Genomic DNA, 15,860 nt, shown 5'->3' on the forward strand with positions numbered 1-15,860 from the left:
TGCTAAGACGACTCTAACATTACGCTGAATTTCATCTACTGTTCTTAATTACGTAGTTCACAGTGAAGTTGCAAATATTGTGGAATTCCCATCTGCTGTCAATGCATGGGCTTCTATGGGAGGGAAACAGACAGCCCATGTTTGTCCACTAGAATAAATCTCTAGTACTTCCGAGTTTCATTCAGCTAATTAACTAGGAATTATGCTCAATTGCAAATTACAAACAAATGTGTTTTGTTTCGTGCACTCCTTTGACTGCGCCCCGGTCAACACATATTGCCGCTCGCGTTGAGGCTCGGTTTAACGGCCACCTGCGTCCTATAAACACTGTTACCACCAGTGGGTGTTGTGTGTTGTGGTTGCGTCGTAGTCGCCTGGGCTACCTTATCGGCAGTTTCCACGTTGCTCTGGTGCGGGCCGGATGCGTATTGAGGGTAATACCTATATATACTACATAGATGCGTTGACTGAGGTAAAACACCTCACGCTGCTCGTCCTTCTACACAGAGTAGAAGGGCTGACGGATTTTTTGCAACTATGTGTTTTCTAGGAAATAAGTCTGAATAAGCTTGACTGCAACATTATTTGATGTTATAGTGGCACCATCTGCATCGATCATTTGAAATGGAGAAAAAGTTCCTTTTTTTTTCCTTTCTGGCATCGCTGCGCTTGTCGTGCATTTTCGTTTTAGTTTCATAGGTATAAACAGATGCTAACAGGGTCAGAAGTCTACCTTTTAAGACTTCATTTAGATAATGCACAAACACACATTCTTCAACGAATTTTGTTTATTTGTATATAATCAGGGTGCCTACCAAGTTGACATTTCCAAATTCCCTGAGTTTTCCAGGTTTTTCCTGAGTGCCTTTGCAAAATTTCCTGAGTGATGCAGAACTATGTGTTATTTCAAGGCAGGCTGAAACCATATCGCCTGATGCTGTCACCTCTAGTAAGCATATGAAAAAATTTTTTAAGAAAACGACTTAATCCAATTTGAATACTAAAGAGAAGTGTTCATGTTATTCAACAAGAGAATAAAAGGGAGGGGTTAGTAAAATGCTAAGCAAATAAAATATCTTTGAAAAAAATTGCAAACTGAGTCGACATTCTCAAATACGAGTAAAAAGGAGATGCATACAGAAGCAAATATTTTCGAATATGAGCTATTTCTATCAACTGGTAGCAAGCTCGTTGGTATGCGCTCCGAACTTTGTCAGAAGTGAGATTCTCTCTCAATCGCTGGTGTGTCGACCTCAACTGTCCTGACATACTCTCAGCCAGCGTGCAACACCTCAGTGTTGCGTTTCATTGCTTTAAAGTTTGTTTTGGTCTGGATCAGGAACACCTGCATCTCGGCGTCAGACAACACTGTTTCTTGAGCTCAAGCTCCTTGAAAGAAGCGGCAGCACACTCCTTTTCCCGTTAATTCCCCAGTGCGTAGGTCTTTTCTGTTCTTGTCCTCCTTCCGGCACTCGTTCGCCCCACAGACCATTTAAAGCATCTTCTTGGTCAGTTGCACAGTCTACATCCGATTTTTCGAACTCCCTAGGGGCCGTGAAAATGTCCAAAAAATCGGCCAGTTGGAAAAAAATAAATGCATGTCGTTTACTGCCCTTAAGGGCTTAAACCGCCACAGGCACATTCGAAAATGCTCTAAAGGCCTGTCGGTACACATATTAGGCATATCGGTGCTCGTACTGTGACAGGAAATACCGGGTGCACGTGTGTATATTTAAGGAATACATACTGTGTCCCGTGGCAATAGCCCCTCCCCACGCTTGTTATGCTTCACTGCAATACTCGTGCATATGCTTCTCCAAGTAACATTTCTGTAAGGAGGCGAAGCTGACTTTCGGGAACCGGAATTATACAACGCACCATGCTTTCCAAGCTTCTAAGCCAATCGCGAGGACCAAGAAGGCTGAGTCCATGCCATTGCTAACAGCAACGAATTCTTTCAATAAAAAACACGTCACCCAACGGCAAGAAGCTTCATAGCAAACGTCAAAGCAGCTAGGCCTAGCGTTGCCGCAGTGGTGGTTATGGCTGCCAGTGGATATGCGTGCGAGAGCGCCGGTTCGAGGCAGCGAGGTAATTAAAATGGCAGCGGTGGTGGCTTTAATTAAGGCCGTTTCAGACCTGCGGTCATGGCAAAACATGCAGGAAATGGTACGGTGAAGTGTTCTTGCGTCGGAAATTTCAGACGTTCTGATACATTGACTCTGGGGTACGTGGCGGTGCCACGAAGCCGTCCAAATTATCGGGAAACCGGAAAGTCGGTCGTTGACTGTGCACTGGCAACTCCTCCAGAAAACGACAGGCCGTCAAACACGATTCATTACGATTCCTGTCTGTTACTCGAGCTAGCATTACCGTGACTTGTGACCCTTTCAATAAAATCACAGCTAATTTTCCCTGATAGAGGCACAAATTCCCTGAGTTTTCCCAGACTACTCAAAATCCCTGAGAATTCCCAGTTTTCCCGGTTGGTAGACACCCTGATAATGCTTTAGGCAAAGTTCTGAGAAAGTGTGCTCCGTAATGCATTGCGTAGTGACGGAAACTTGCTACTATATTGAATACTTGCATGGAAGATTTGTTTTATATCAGTGGGGAAAAGAGTTGTTTATTATTCAAAAACTATTTGAAAAGTATTCTCTATTAAATTTGATTTGTTTTAGCACTATATTACTGTTACTCAGTTCTCTCAAGAATAACTATTTGCTCGCCCCTAACCTTTTCATGTCGAATGCGACCTCATCATAATGAGGTTTGACCCTGTTGCTCTACTGCAACTCATTGTTTTTAATGCTGGTCATGTCATTGTTAAATAAGACAAAATATTCCAAATGCCCATCGAAAGGCTCTGACCTGTTTTTTTGCTATGTGTACTTCCAGAATGATTCAGCGTTCCTTTATTGACATGGAGAACATGTTTGAGCTTCTTGACACTAAGCCAGAAGTGAGTGCCCATTTCCTGTCTTGATTTCAAAACCAGTGCTTTGTAATAAATGAAAACTACTCAAGCACACTGCACTGGAAGCATTCAGTAGCAGTTTTGGAGTGCCGCCGGGCATATAACTTTGCAGAATGAGGTACAACCAACGATTTGCTTTATAAATTGGCAAAAAGAATAGCAGCCACTCGTTGAAGACTGTTTAAATGCTGATTGCTCGTGTGAAATTTATAGCTCTCAAAAACCATCAAGAATGACAGGCCTCTAAAAGTATCACTGCACAGTAATCTAGCTACTAATTTCTAGACGCTGTAGTTGTATTTAATTAAATCCTTTTGACCATGTCACTAAGCTGTTTCCAAATATAACACAGTCTAGGCTGTTTTATTCATAGTTGTAGTGTCAGTGGCCAGAACTAGCCCATTCTTTGTAATGGACTGTTCTTGCCCATTGGTTTTTATTGTGATAGCAAATATATGAACACTTCGGCGGCGGCTCAGCAAGGCCACGTGGGCCCTATTTGAAAGCGATCTACGATGTGTACAAAGTCTAGGTGTGCTGCGGGCTCATAGCTTTGTGTGCGCTGTGTTCTTGCTGCTTAGTTTGTGTTGAAGTAAGAAGCAGCACGAAGGGGGCTTCATTCGCTCACTGCTGCTGCTGATGCTCTTCTTCATGCCAGCATTTTGACAGCGAGTGACCGCACTCATTGAGTGAGGGGTGTTTGTTTGCCTGTGCCTGTGTGACACCATGCTTGTCAGTTTAGTTAATCGGCGAATGTTTATGAGTTTATATGGCCGATAAAGCTACTATCCTTACTTCATATAGCCGTCTACTAATTTGCTGTAGCAATCAATGCTTTGCCTTTTGGGCAAAACTGCGACTTCTTTGTTTTCTTTTGCTTGCTTTTTATGGTCGCTCTCCCCTTGACATCTCTTCCTATTTTTTTAATTTTGAACTTTTCATGTTATTACAGCAGAAATCATGTTGTCATGCCTGAACTTTCAATAAATATACATGAAGATATCATGGCTTTTGAGATTATGGTCGCATTCGTGATTGCTCGGTTGCTGTTTTCTTTTTCAACGGTTGCTCTGCTCTTCATTTCAGGTAATAGATGCTGTGAATGCACCAAATTTGAAGCTGAAAGAGGGCGAGATTCAGTTCACTAATGTCTACTTTTCATACAACCCTGAGTAAGTTGCATGTTCTTCTTATTAAAGACAAAGCTGCTGTTTATATGTACTCATAGCTTACAACAACAAAAAAGCAGCTACAGTGAAATTACGTTAATTCATCCTTGATGGGACAAACAAAATTTATCAAACTGTAAAGAGGCAGAAAAAATTCTAACACGTTGCCGCTTCAGCTGGCAGTACAATAGAACCTCGTTGATACGATCCCATTTCACACAATATTGGGACGCCAAGTTTCACGATAGAGAACACAAGAAATTGTCCAATACGGTTACACTTCCTGTTTACTGGTTGATACATTCCCAATAACCACAATATTACAGCACCAATGTTCAGTACATCCAAAGTGCGATCGTACTATATTTTTTTCTGGCTTCTGGACACCATGCAAACAAGAAATGGCGCAAGACATGCGATTGAGTGCAGCAGGCACCCGTCGTAGCAGCTTCCCCTCTGTAGTCGCCCACCCATATTGGGCGAAAATCCCAGCACGCACTCAGTTTCCTGTTCCACTACCAGAAACTCTCCTCATGGGTTGTCGCACGTTGCATTCACAGCTATTGCCGCCAGCTGCATTGCGATAAGCATCTTCAGCTATCTGTTTCACAGTGTGTGTGGCGTACTGTCATTGGAAGCATGCTGCGTGCTTTTAATAGGCAATAACCCAAACTTACCGCTGTTCCAGGCAGTGGGAAGCGAGCATTATAGTAGTTTGGTCTGGCAGCACCATGTTCTGGTTTTGCCCACCAGTTCAGTTTCATTTTGGTTTCCCATCACCGTCTCGGAACACTGCGGAATAGAAAAACAACACGACTCTAGTCGCCTGACCAGCTCGTGTCGCAACACCATTTTTTTATAAGATGTTTGTATTTTGTTGCTGCTTTCACTCACAGCCGTAAATGTTTTCTTTTTCTTTTAATACAATCAAGTTCACTGGTAGCCAAAAAATGCAAAAGCACAACTTAAGCACAATCTTTGTGAAAGAATTTGGAGGACGCTTAAGCTTCACCTTTAAGAGTGGAATGCGATAGTGTTCAAAGACTCCTTACTCCTTTTCATGGTTCCCAGCAACTGCAACTTGTGTAACTGTAATGTTTACCAGGTAACGCTGGCTGCGAACGCTATGCATGAAGGCGAGCTTTCTGGTAGAAACGCGGCCTCTTGCATGGGTCGATCTCCTGTTATTGTTTCACACTTTTAGTATTTCAGTCTGAGAAGAGCTAACATAAGGACGTGCACTGCTGGTGTTTTTTTTTTTTCCATTACATTTGTTTGTGGGCTGCCATTCTCAAAATTCCAAGGAATGGCTTTGTAAAGAATATAAGACAAGGTATGAGCAACTTTGGTGGTAGAAAAGTGGTTGGGTATGCAATGTTCGGAATTTGGTTCGAAACTCTTTTTGCCGAAGCAATGTCTAATGCCGATGCGGAACGCCGACGTCAGAGTTTCTGCGACACGGGCTCCTTAAACTTGTCGCATTAGAAGGTCCTTAACCTTATCGCGTTAAAAGGAGTGTTTTATTACACTAGTAGTGTAATAGTCAAAGGTACAGCCTACAGCCCTGTGGGCCAAGTGAGCTCCTTATTACTTCTAACAAGAACTGGTCACTGGAAAAGTAGTGTTCAGCTGGACTAGCTTTCACAGAAATGGAGCAGGGAAAAAGAAAGGTGAATGACACCAATGCTGTCATTCATGTTTTTTTTTTATTCCTGTTCTGGCACTGCTTACTGTTATGCTCACTTTGCATTACAGTGAGAGAGAATCTGATAAGCTGAATTTCTCAATGACCTTGAGCAGTTCATGTGTATTTTGGCTTAGCTTGGACTCGATTTCTAAGGTGCATTCAAGTTCTGTCCAGAAGTGGCATCTCTGAAATGACACTTTTGAATCGATACTTTTGAACTTGCCAATGACTACTGAGCTACAGCTAGCACAGCTAAGTTGTTTCTGTTTTCTCTTACAGGCGGCCAATACTTAAGAATGTCAGCTTTGTGGTTCCAGCAGGCTGTACTGTTGCCCTCGTAAGTCACACTTTTTTTTTCTTTTTCACTGAGCGAGTAATGCCACTGCCACATGCATGAGAAATTAGCAGTAACTGCCCACTGCCTTAAAGAGACACTAAAGGCTAATACTAACTCGACTTGGAATGTTTAAGTACCATTCCAGAAATCTCGCAACACTTGTCTTGTACCAAGAAAACACTTAGTTTATGAGAATATTGCATCTGAAGGGTCTGAATACCTCTGTCACAATTCAACTCCCCCACCACTCAACCGGGGAGGGGTGACATTGCATACTCCATCACCGCCCTTTGCGGTCGTCAGTGAGTAAAAAACAGTGCCTGACAGACGGCGGTATGGTGTTTTGTACAAAATGCAAACGGCCGGCCATGGAGAAAGTGAGCCAGGACAGAGAAGTGGATTCGCCACTGCAGCTGCTTTTGGTCAAGTGGCTTGGACCGTTCGGGCATCCTGCAACATCACGTGGAAGTTGAAATCTCTGCTACTTGCATTTTGTGCGAGTTTCGCGAGCCAGCAAAACCAGCGAAGCACCACACGATAAGGAAACTTGTGAAAAATGCGAAAGCGGGGGCGCAGAGCCGAGGGATAACGAAACCTTTTGCCCGCCTGCGTCGTTTTCAAGGGTAATGTCAATCTGTTCTTTTTTCTAAAAATAAAATAGATCACTTTAGCTTCACTTAATATTTGCCTTTAGTGCCCCTTTAAATTGAGATTTAGTGTCATTAAATCAGGGCTGCTTACAGAGAACTCGGTGACCTTTGCATTAAAGACCAACTGTGACAAAATGTTACTTTGGCCGATTAGTTATATAGCAGTAGTCTTGCCAAGATTGAAGCAGTCTTGGCAAACTGCAGGTTTGGTAATAGCCTGATTTTCTGATTAACAACCTTTGAACAGCACTTAAGCAGATGACACGCATGCATATGACGTCAGTCTCAGCATATTGACTCTGGCATTTTCGTGCGTGCCATAGGCAGCAGGCAGTGCCCAATCTTGTCGGTCATACTGAGTATCTACGTGTTCTTGGTCATGCGTTACTTCCATCAAACTGAAATACATTTTTTTTTTCAGTTTCGATATAAAAAATGTGTGCTTTTGCCAGTTTTTCGTGGTGCATTTGATTTTTCGAACGTAAAACTTTGCATGGAGGCTTCTTCATAATTACACCGTCTGAAACTAAGCTTCTTTTCACAGTCTAAAATTTTGTGGCACTTAAATCATTCGCTGCCTGATGCCATTGCGACAGCTAGTTTTCCTGGATAATATGTACTCTTGTATTCAGGGCTTATACAGATCACCGTACATCTTTTATATGTAACAAAGCTCAGTTCAGTAACAAGTTACATACTTGTTAGGAGTCTGAATATTCAAGACCGAATCAAATACAAGTTGGATTAGTGCCTGAATCAAAATTATGTACTCTTGAAATATCTCATACTTTTCAAATAATAAACAGTCATTCTCAAGATTTATATAAAATGATCTTCACATCTTTCACATCTTCACATCCATCAACATTCACAATGTTAGCAAGTTGCTGTGAATACATTGCGCATTATGAATCATTGCTTATTAAAAGCACAAATGAGCATTAGGAACAGTTAAGCAGTTTATTCTCATAGTTGGAAATCATCAGTGAGTGCAAATGATAAATTTTTAGCTGGAAAAGTCTGTCTCCCTGAGTGAGTGGTGTGCTCCACAACATAACTTCTCATGTTTTATGTCTGCTATGGCTATAGGGATGCAACTTATTGCAATTTTATTGCAGTCTTGTACTTAATAATAGTTAGAGATGTTAAGTGTTTGAAAGGTATTTGAAAAATGCTTGTATGGATGAATTGTGTTCATTCAATTCAAAGGCCGAATGAAATAGAGCAATATGTTCTATTTGCTATTTGAAAGCTTTGAATATTTCAACACCTATAATATTTATAAGATTCAGTTATCATATGTGTGTGTACTAGCATAGTAGACTTTGGTAAACTTGACTCTGGTTAATTCAATTTTTCAGTTATAATTTGATCGCAACCGAATGACCCAGCCGGCACCTGTACATTTCTATGGGCCAACACTTCTGCTGTTTTGATCGCGAAACTGGCCTCCACCAGATAATTCAAACTTGACTAATCAGACCCAATGGTGACACCATTGTGGATCCTGATATGACCCTAATAGCTACACCATCTAGTTGCATTTAGCATTATCTCTCACTGGAAACACTTATATTTGTCCTTCCTGTGGCAGATATCAACGTGAACATGGCAGCTCATAATTATTACTGCTTTGGTTGAATTCTAATGCACGCTGTTTTTACAATAAATATATTCCATAAATTTCCTGCGCATTACAGTCACATATGAAACTGAAACTGTGTTCATGGCATTAACAACAGCTTACCATGCGAGCCAGTGCCATCACCATTGTCATCACAAGATGGTGGCAGAGCAAGTTTTAGTTCGGGAAAGTGATGACGATACATTGCTTTTAGGCTTTAATACGAAGGCTTATTCAAAAGATGAGTTATCATACATGCTCTACTGGCAGCAAAAAAGTTGCGTCACTTGTTTTTGGTGTTTCAGAGGATTACATGTGTTGGAGGATGAACTGCCGAAGCGGTTAGTCTAAGCATTGGCCCTTTGCGATGGTTGCGATGGTTGCAGTCTCATTCAAGCAATGGGGTGGACCGCGCACAGGAGGACATGTTGTAGCCCATACACAGCAATAGAAAGCTGTTTGAGATTCACGATGGATATGGAGTTTAATAAATTTTCATTTTGTGAAGATAAACTCTACTGATTTCATCTTATGTGTGAGTGCCAGAATCGGCAGCGTGGTGCCTATTATTCATTTTTAAAATTTCGTGCAGCATCTGGCTATCAATTAAATTAAACTAATTTTAGGGTTTTACATGCCAAAACGGCAATATAATTGAGGCACACTGTAATGGGGAGCGACTCCAGATTGATTTCGATTACCTGGCTTTCCTTAACGTGCACCCAATGCATGGTACACAGGCATTTTTGCATTTCACCTCCACCGAAATGCGGCTGCTGCGGCCAGTATTTAATCCCATGCCTTTGGGCTTAGCAGCGGAACGTAAAAGCCACCAGAGCGTATCCAGCATCTGGTACATGTTAGATTTGTGTGCACATTGTTTTGTACCATTGAACCATAAAAAGTGGTTGTGAATTTGATTTGGGGTCGTGTTAGAATCAGGCAGATATACTGCCAAATAAAGCAGTGGCATGCTCGGATTTTTTTCATGTCTCTTCTATTAGATTTGTCTGCCAGACAATTCAGTTGATTCTGCTGGTCCTGTTAAGACTGAATTAATGGAAGTGGACTTTTAAACTATCTGCAGTGTTGTAGAAAACTCTTACCCCTGCATTTGGCATCGACTGTCTTGTGCTTTTGCTTAAGGCTACTTTTGTTGACTGTGAACTAGAATCAGCACTATTTTGTATAACATTCTTGGCATATTACATTTTTGTAGCAGTGAAAACACCTTGCAGGCATTTTTAGTTGTGTGAAAATCTTTGGGTAACTTTAGGCATGTGATTACCACAGCACTTAACAAAATTAAGGTTTTATGTACATAATACATCCTAACAGTAGGATGACGTTAGGCACTTGTTATGTCGTGAAAGGCGTGTCTCGTCAGGTAGTGGTGTGGCTCTGAGCACCTGCCTGCCAATTCTGTGTCCCTACGTAACATGTGCACATAGCCTGCGGGATACTTAAAGAAAGTGAGCAATAAAAAGAAACTGTTCAGTTTTTGTACGTTACCCCGTCGCCTTGTTTGACTCACTGGTTCCTCTGCAGCTACCGCATTGCTCGGCAACATTACATTCTGGTGATGAGGGCACCGAAGCAAGTTAACTTAGCCATCAATAAGACACCTGATGTCCTTTTCTTTCTTTAACTCGTGTCACATAGGTAATCAAAATGAGAACAGCCAGGTGCAGTTGTCTGTGTTGCTATGAATCGTCCCAGAACATCAACACTTATGTGCAGAGCTTTGTCTAGAACCTCAGTAGAGTCCTCGTGAGGGAGCTTTTAAAATTTATTGTATAGCCCACAATTTGTATGCTGAGGCAGCAGACATGCACTCGTACAGATTCATGCACAGCTCAATAGGTCCTACATAATCACTGCCCAGTTCTCTTGTAGTATTAAAAGAGAATGAATTATTGCGATGTGCAAATGGGGCAGGAAGGGCTAACAAGTCCAGTGCATTCATGGTCAATAAGTCTTTGTTTTCCCTTCTTGACTGTTTTGCAGGTGGGCCCGTCGGGAGCGGGTAAGAGCACCATAGTTCGGCTGCTGTTTCGGCTGTACGACATCCAGAGCGGTAGCATCACCATTGACAACCAGGACATTAGCAGGGTCAGTGTAGCTGCAATCGTTGGCCCAAGGCAAAGATTTGGATGCCCGAATGCATGCTTACATGGGTGTTAAAGGGATACTAAAGGCAAATGTTGAAAGAGTACTGACACATGTTTTTGAAGCTGTAGAAGCATTACTGCACACTTCTTCCACATAAAAAGCGTGACTTCAAGTTTGGAGGTTTGGAACATAGGGGCGGGCAAATGCCGAATAGTAGCTTTGAACTCGAATATTGAAGCATATGAATAAAAAAGAAAGGCGCACATCGAACTAAATGTCAAATATTAAAACATTTAGCGGAAACTTACGAATGCTTGTAAATTTCATGTAGGAAAATCTGCTGCTGCGCATGCTTAGGTGTCTAATCATTGCATAATAAGAATGTTTCCAGCTGTCAGTGACTTTGGTAACTAGCAATTGGCATGCACTAGTACAGTGAAATCTTGATATAATGAACTTAAGGGGACCACGGTAAATTGTTCGTTATTGTGAAAGATCGTTGTAGTTAAAGCCCTAAAATTAACCCTCCCGCCCATTAACCCGTCAGTTCATAAGTTGTCACCATATGAGCTATCCACGAAAACGTCGCTGTTGGCTCTCGGCATGCACTGTTGCTGTTTTCCATAGAATCCGCCACCACCGAACCACCATATAATAAAAGTGACGCACACAAAACAGACGCTGACGCCAAGAAAACTACTGACAAGAAGGTAGCTCTATGTCGCTTCCAAAGTGCAATGTTTCTTGCTTTTCATTTGTTTTTCACATTTCTTGCCGTGGACACCTCAGCTGACTCGCTCGAGGTGGACACCTGAACTAAGTCAAAGTGCAAGCACGCATAAATGACACTGTCTGGAAAGTGCAAAGTGAGACCGCAGGGCATCCCCGCAATGCAGAGGTTACATTTCACCACACGCATAGCTAGTACGGCCGCAGAAATAAGAGAGAAAGAAGGAGGCATGTGCAGAAAGAAGGGTGAAAGAAGGAAGAAATGCGCCTCCATAGCTAGGCGACACTTTTCTGGGCGAAGCATGCACTCGCAAAAACTGATGCGTCATCACCTCTGCTCGCCCGCAGTCTTTTTTTCTCAGGCTCCGTCTCAGGTTTTCCGAACCTAGGCACTGCAACGTCCACTCTCTGCGCCTTGTCATCTGTTAGCCAATTGTTTTGGCTGCCATGAAGGGTACACGAAAATCTAAGAATCCCCAGATTTCAGAATACTAGTTCATAGTGCTGAAGCGTCGTTAACGTCACAGGGGAACTGAATAACGATCACTATTCTGAAAAGTTCGGTATTCTGAAGTTGTAGTACCGAAATATTTTTACATTGGAAACTGTAAGAAGAAAGCAGGGGATTTCTGAAAAGATTATTAATCTGAAAAGTTTGTTAATGTGGTGTTCATAGTAACAATGTTTCACTGGATAAAATGATATGCGACCAGTGGAGTGCGTGGCTTTTGTGTAATCTGCATCTGGCTCCAGTCTTGAAAGCCTGCACTGTGAAGTTCGGGGAGGGGAGTTAGGTCACCAGTGGCACACTAATGACATTCAAAACAAAACTGAGCAAAAGTCTGTGAACAAATTTTTATGTCACTGGCATTGTGAAAAAAAGAAAGGAAGAAATATATTTTTCTCATTAAATTTGTTTTCTCGAACTGCCCGATTATTCAGGCATTTTTGTGGCTTTATCTATGTCGTTAGAATCATTAGTTAATTAATCTAGATAAAATGTGCGTTGAAACCTGCATGTGTGGCTGATTGACTCAAACTTCATACATGCTCCCAATGCTCCCATACTTCGGATTTTCACACTTTTTCATTTTTATATGCACAACTGCTCTAGCCATTCTCTCGGTCCCCAACACATGTGGGTTTTTCGATTGGTCCTGTAGATCCGGATGAGCCTTATACCAACAGCAAGCGTGCACTATGAAGAGGCTGTGAGCAGCAAAGCAACGGACCACAGGTCTTTTAGTGGATATGCTGAATATTTGAGAAACTAAAAAACAGGTATTTGATTTGTGAATTGAAATATTCGATCATTCACTATTCAATTTAGGTTCATACCGTATTTATTCGCGTATAACCCGCACCAAAATGTGAAAAAACGCGTTTCAAAAGTGGGGGTGCGGGTTATCTGCGAATTTTTTCCTTGGGAGGGGGGGGGGGGGGGGTCGGCTTCACCGCAATGTGCGGCGGCCTCCCCGTGTAGTCCGCCATCCCCATCGTCATCGACGCTTGTCAAGCCGATGAAGGGCCAACGAAAGGCCAGCATTGTTGAGCCTCGCGTTAGGCGCTGTTTAGTGTACTTACCCCAGTTTGCACTGTTTGCCTGCTTTGTTTTGGCATCATGAGTGCGACTCGACGGCAGTGTTTCACAGCGAAAGAGAAGCTAAAGATTATAGCCGCTGCCGAAGAAATCGGCAACAGAGCTGCTGCAAGACAGCATGACGTCGACGAGTCGTGCATTCGCGACTGGAGGAAGAAAAAAGAGAGTCTCGAAGCAACGAACCGGGACAGGCGAGCGTTTCGGGGTCCGAAGACTGGCGCGTACCCCCACCTCGAGACGCAGCTTGCGAAGTTCATTGAGGAGCAGAGAAGTCGTGGCCACGCTGTTTCGACTGAGATGGCGCAAATGGAAGCCCTGAAGTTGGCCCGGGAATTGAACATTCCACGTGAGTTTCGTGCAAGCCGTGGATGGCTTCAGCGCTTCATGCGAAGGCATGGATTTTCTATGCGGCGGCGAACAACCATGTGCCAGCGGCTTCCTGAAGCCTACGAGGAAAAGTTGTTGAACTTTCAACGATATGTGATCGCACTTCGGAAGGAGCACAGCTATTTGCTGTCTCAGGTGGGAAATGCTGACCAAACACCTGTGTACTTTGAGATGCCGATGGACACGACCATGGAAAAAAAGGGCTCCAAATCAGTCAGCGTGCTGACCGGCGGAAATGCCAAGCTGCGCTGCACAGTCATGCTATGCGCTTTGGCTGACGGCACGAAACTGCGCCCGTATGTCATTTTCAAACGCAAGACGCTACCTAGCATTCCACTGCCCCCAGGAATCGTTGTGCGTGCGGAAGAAAATTCGTGGATGAACAGTGGCCTAGTCGGTGACTGGCTTCGAGTAATCTGGGAGCGAAGACCAGGTGCCTTGCTGGCACGCCGGTCGATGCTCGTACTAGATTCCTTCAGAGGCCACTGCACTGATGCGGTGAAGGCTCGCCTTGCCGAGACCAGCACCGACCTCGTCATAATACCTGGCGGCATGACGTCCATGCTACAGCCACTCGACGTGTGCCTGAACAAGCCGTTCAAGGCACACGTGAAGCGGCTGTATGCCCAGTGGATGGCCGACGGCATTTACACCCTCACACCGACGGGACGCGTGCGAAGGCCTGATATTCCATTGCTGTGCCAGTGGATCGTGGATGCGTGGAAAGCGATACCGGCCGATTTGGTGCGCAAAAGCTTTAAAAAATGTGCGATCAGTAATAGTTTGGATGGTTCCGAGGACGACTACGTCTTTGAGAGTGGCGATGAAGCCTCGGATGGCAGTAGTGAGAGCGGCGACGATTAAGAATCGGATAACCAGTGACGTGGTGGCGGTCGTTTGAATAAATGTTCTGAAAACGAAATGATCACTGAGTGTGAGTTGCATCTTTCAGTTGCATCTTTCTAGCGCTCATTTTTTTTTTCAGGTAAACGTGCGGGTTATACGCGAGTTTTTTTTTTTTTTTTTCCGCCGAGTTCAAAGTTAGGGGTGCGGGTTATACGCAGGGGCGGGTTATACGCGGGTAAATACGGTATATTCTAGTATTCCCGCACCTAGCTGGGAAATGCACTTTGAACTACATAAAGCATAGCTGCTTATAGTGCAGGACAAGATACAATGTGCTCTTTTCTGACTCCCTTTTACTCTCCTATAGAACTCAATATACTTTGTGCATACAGCTTACAGTGCAGCAACGCGAGACCAAATGCCACTTATGAGTGTTTGCGTTTTGTCAAGGGCGCTGACATGCAAAAGGATACGCACGTTTTTCGGACTCTCGTGTGCATGCGTGAGTTGTGAGAGAAAAATGTGGGTGTTGCACCTGGTACCTTGAAGGAGGGCACATTTTAGGCCTTTTTGTATCTAGCCGAGCTGCACCAAGTGACCTTGGATAAAAACTTGGGAATAAGCTTTACGTCTGTTCGTTTTTCGCAGCCTAGCAGACACCACACCACACTCATGATATAGAGGTCCGTAATTTGAAACTATGTTCAACTGATTTCTTTTTCTTTCTTTTTTCGTTTTTTTTTCTTTTAAATCTGCATTATTCTATCATTTTCCCCTTTTGCTTCTGCAGTAGTTCTTTACCTATGCTTCACCACCAGGCCTTATATGGAGGGTTCCTGCGAAGGAGAACAAAGAGATCCGGCGCGAAGCGTGGGGTTGGTGCTTAGGTAGATGTTGCTTTAGCAGCTGCAGACCAATGAATGATGACACATTGTTACTGTGAATTTGTTCTTCTGCATGCCTCCGTGGGCTACTGAGCACAGTTAAAAACTTCACGACTTTATTTCAGCAGTTGCAAAAGATACAACTGCAGACCCACCTGCCCTCCATTCCTATTCCTCTTAGCTTATCTTCACGCCAGCTAATGTGGTTAACCAGGGCTGCACCAGAAGAAGACACGGCACACTTCCCCATTATGGATTCTATATCAGCTACTGTGATCCCGTCTTAACAGAAGTTAAGCGCTGGTTCTCACGTAGTGCACGCTGCCATTGGCTAGGGGCGAACTGAGCAAAGTATGTCCTCTTCTATAGTACCTAGGCACAGTCCCCAGGTTTTTCTTTCACAACTCACACATGTGCACAAGTGTCAGGCAAAGGCACTGCAGCTCTCGCATGCCTGCACCAATTACAATCTGGAAATACACACCGATTATAACACGGCTGCTGGAAAATCTCACAGACAAGCCAGGCAGTGAGCACATTTCCCAACGGGGTGCACAGGACTAAGGGAGAAAGATGAGGACATTGTGGAGAAAGGGGTGCGAAGTGAACAGACAAGGAAATTTTTTTTTTAATGTTAAAAGCCACAGTGGCAGCGCACTGTTCTGCATACACATGGCCTTTCTGCATACACACAGCCCCCTTCTCTGGCCATGTGTCAGTGATGCGCTCTCCGCGCTGAGTGTGTGCGCGTTGTCACTCTTTGGCTCTTCATTTGTGTGCAGGAAGTAAATACAGTTTGCCGACAGATCTTTTGGACACGATGGGGTCGCAATAATGGCCGAGTAACTGGGCAAGCCA

The 15,860-nt window shown here is 43.6% G+C and overlaps 1 protein-coding gene across 2 annotated transcripts in view; it reads left to right on the top strand.

Moving 5' to 3' along the window:
- The window catches only part of Hmt-1 (ABC transporter ATP-binding protein/permease Hmt-1), a 126,326-nt gene that overhangs the window by 68,295 nt on the left and 42,171 nt on the right, over positions 1–15,860 (top strand). Inside the window, exons 13-17 of one of the 2 annotated variants that reach the window (XM_055076196.2) lie at positions 2,899–2,962; positions 4,064–4,149; positions 6,113–6,170; positions 10,452–10,556; positions 12,449–12,616. In XM_055076196.2, coding sequence (XP_054932171.1) covers positions 2,899–2,962; positions 4,064–4,149; positions 6,113–6,170; positions 10,452–10,556; positions 12,449–12,559 — 424 coding nt within the window. In that variant the 3' untranslated portion in view covers positions 12,560–12,616. Of the gene's footprint in view, positions 1–2,898; positions 2,963–4,063; positions 4,150–6,112; positions 6,171–10,451; positions 10,557–12,448; positions 12,617–15,860 lie in introns of those variants that run through there. The other variant, XM_050187488.2, reaches the window with a different exon arrangement.

Source organism: Dermacentor andersoni, chromosome 2 (genome assembly GCF_023375885.2).
Source record: "Dermacentor andersoni chromosome 2, qqDerAnde1_hic_scaffold, whole genome shotgun sequence".
NCBI classification, from domain to species: domain Eukaryota; kingdom Metazoa; phylum Arthropoda; class Arachnida; order Ixodida; family Ixodidae; genus Dermacentor; species Dermacentor andersoni.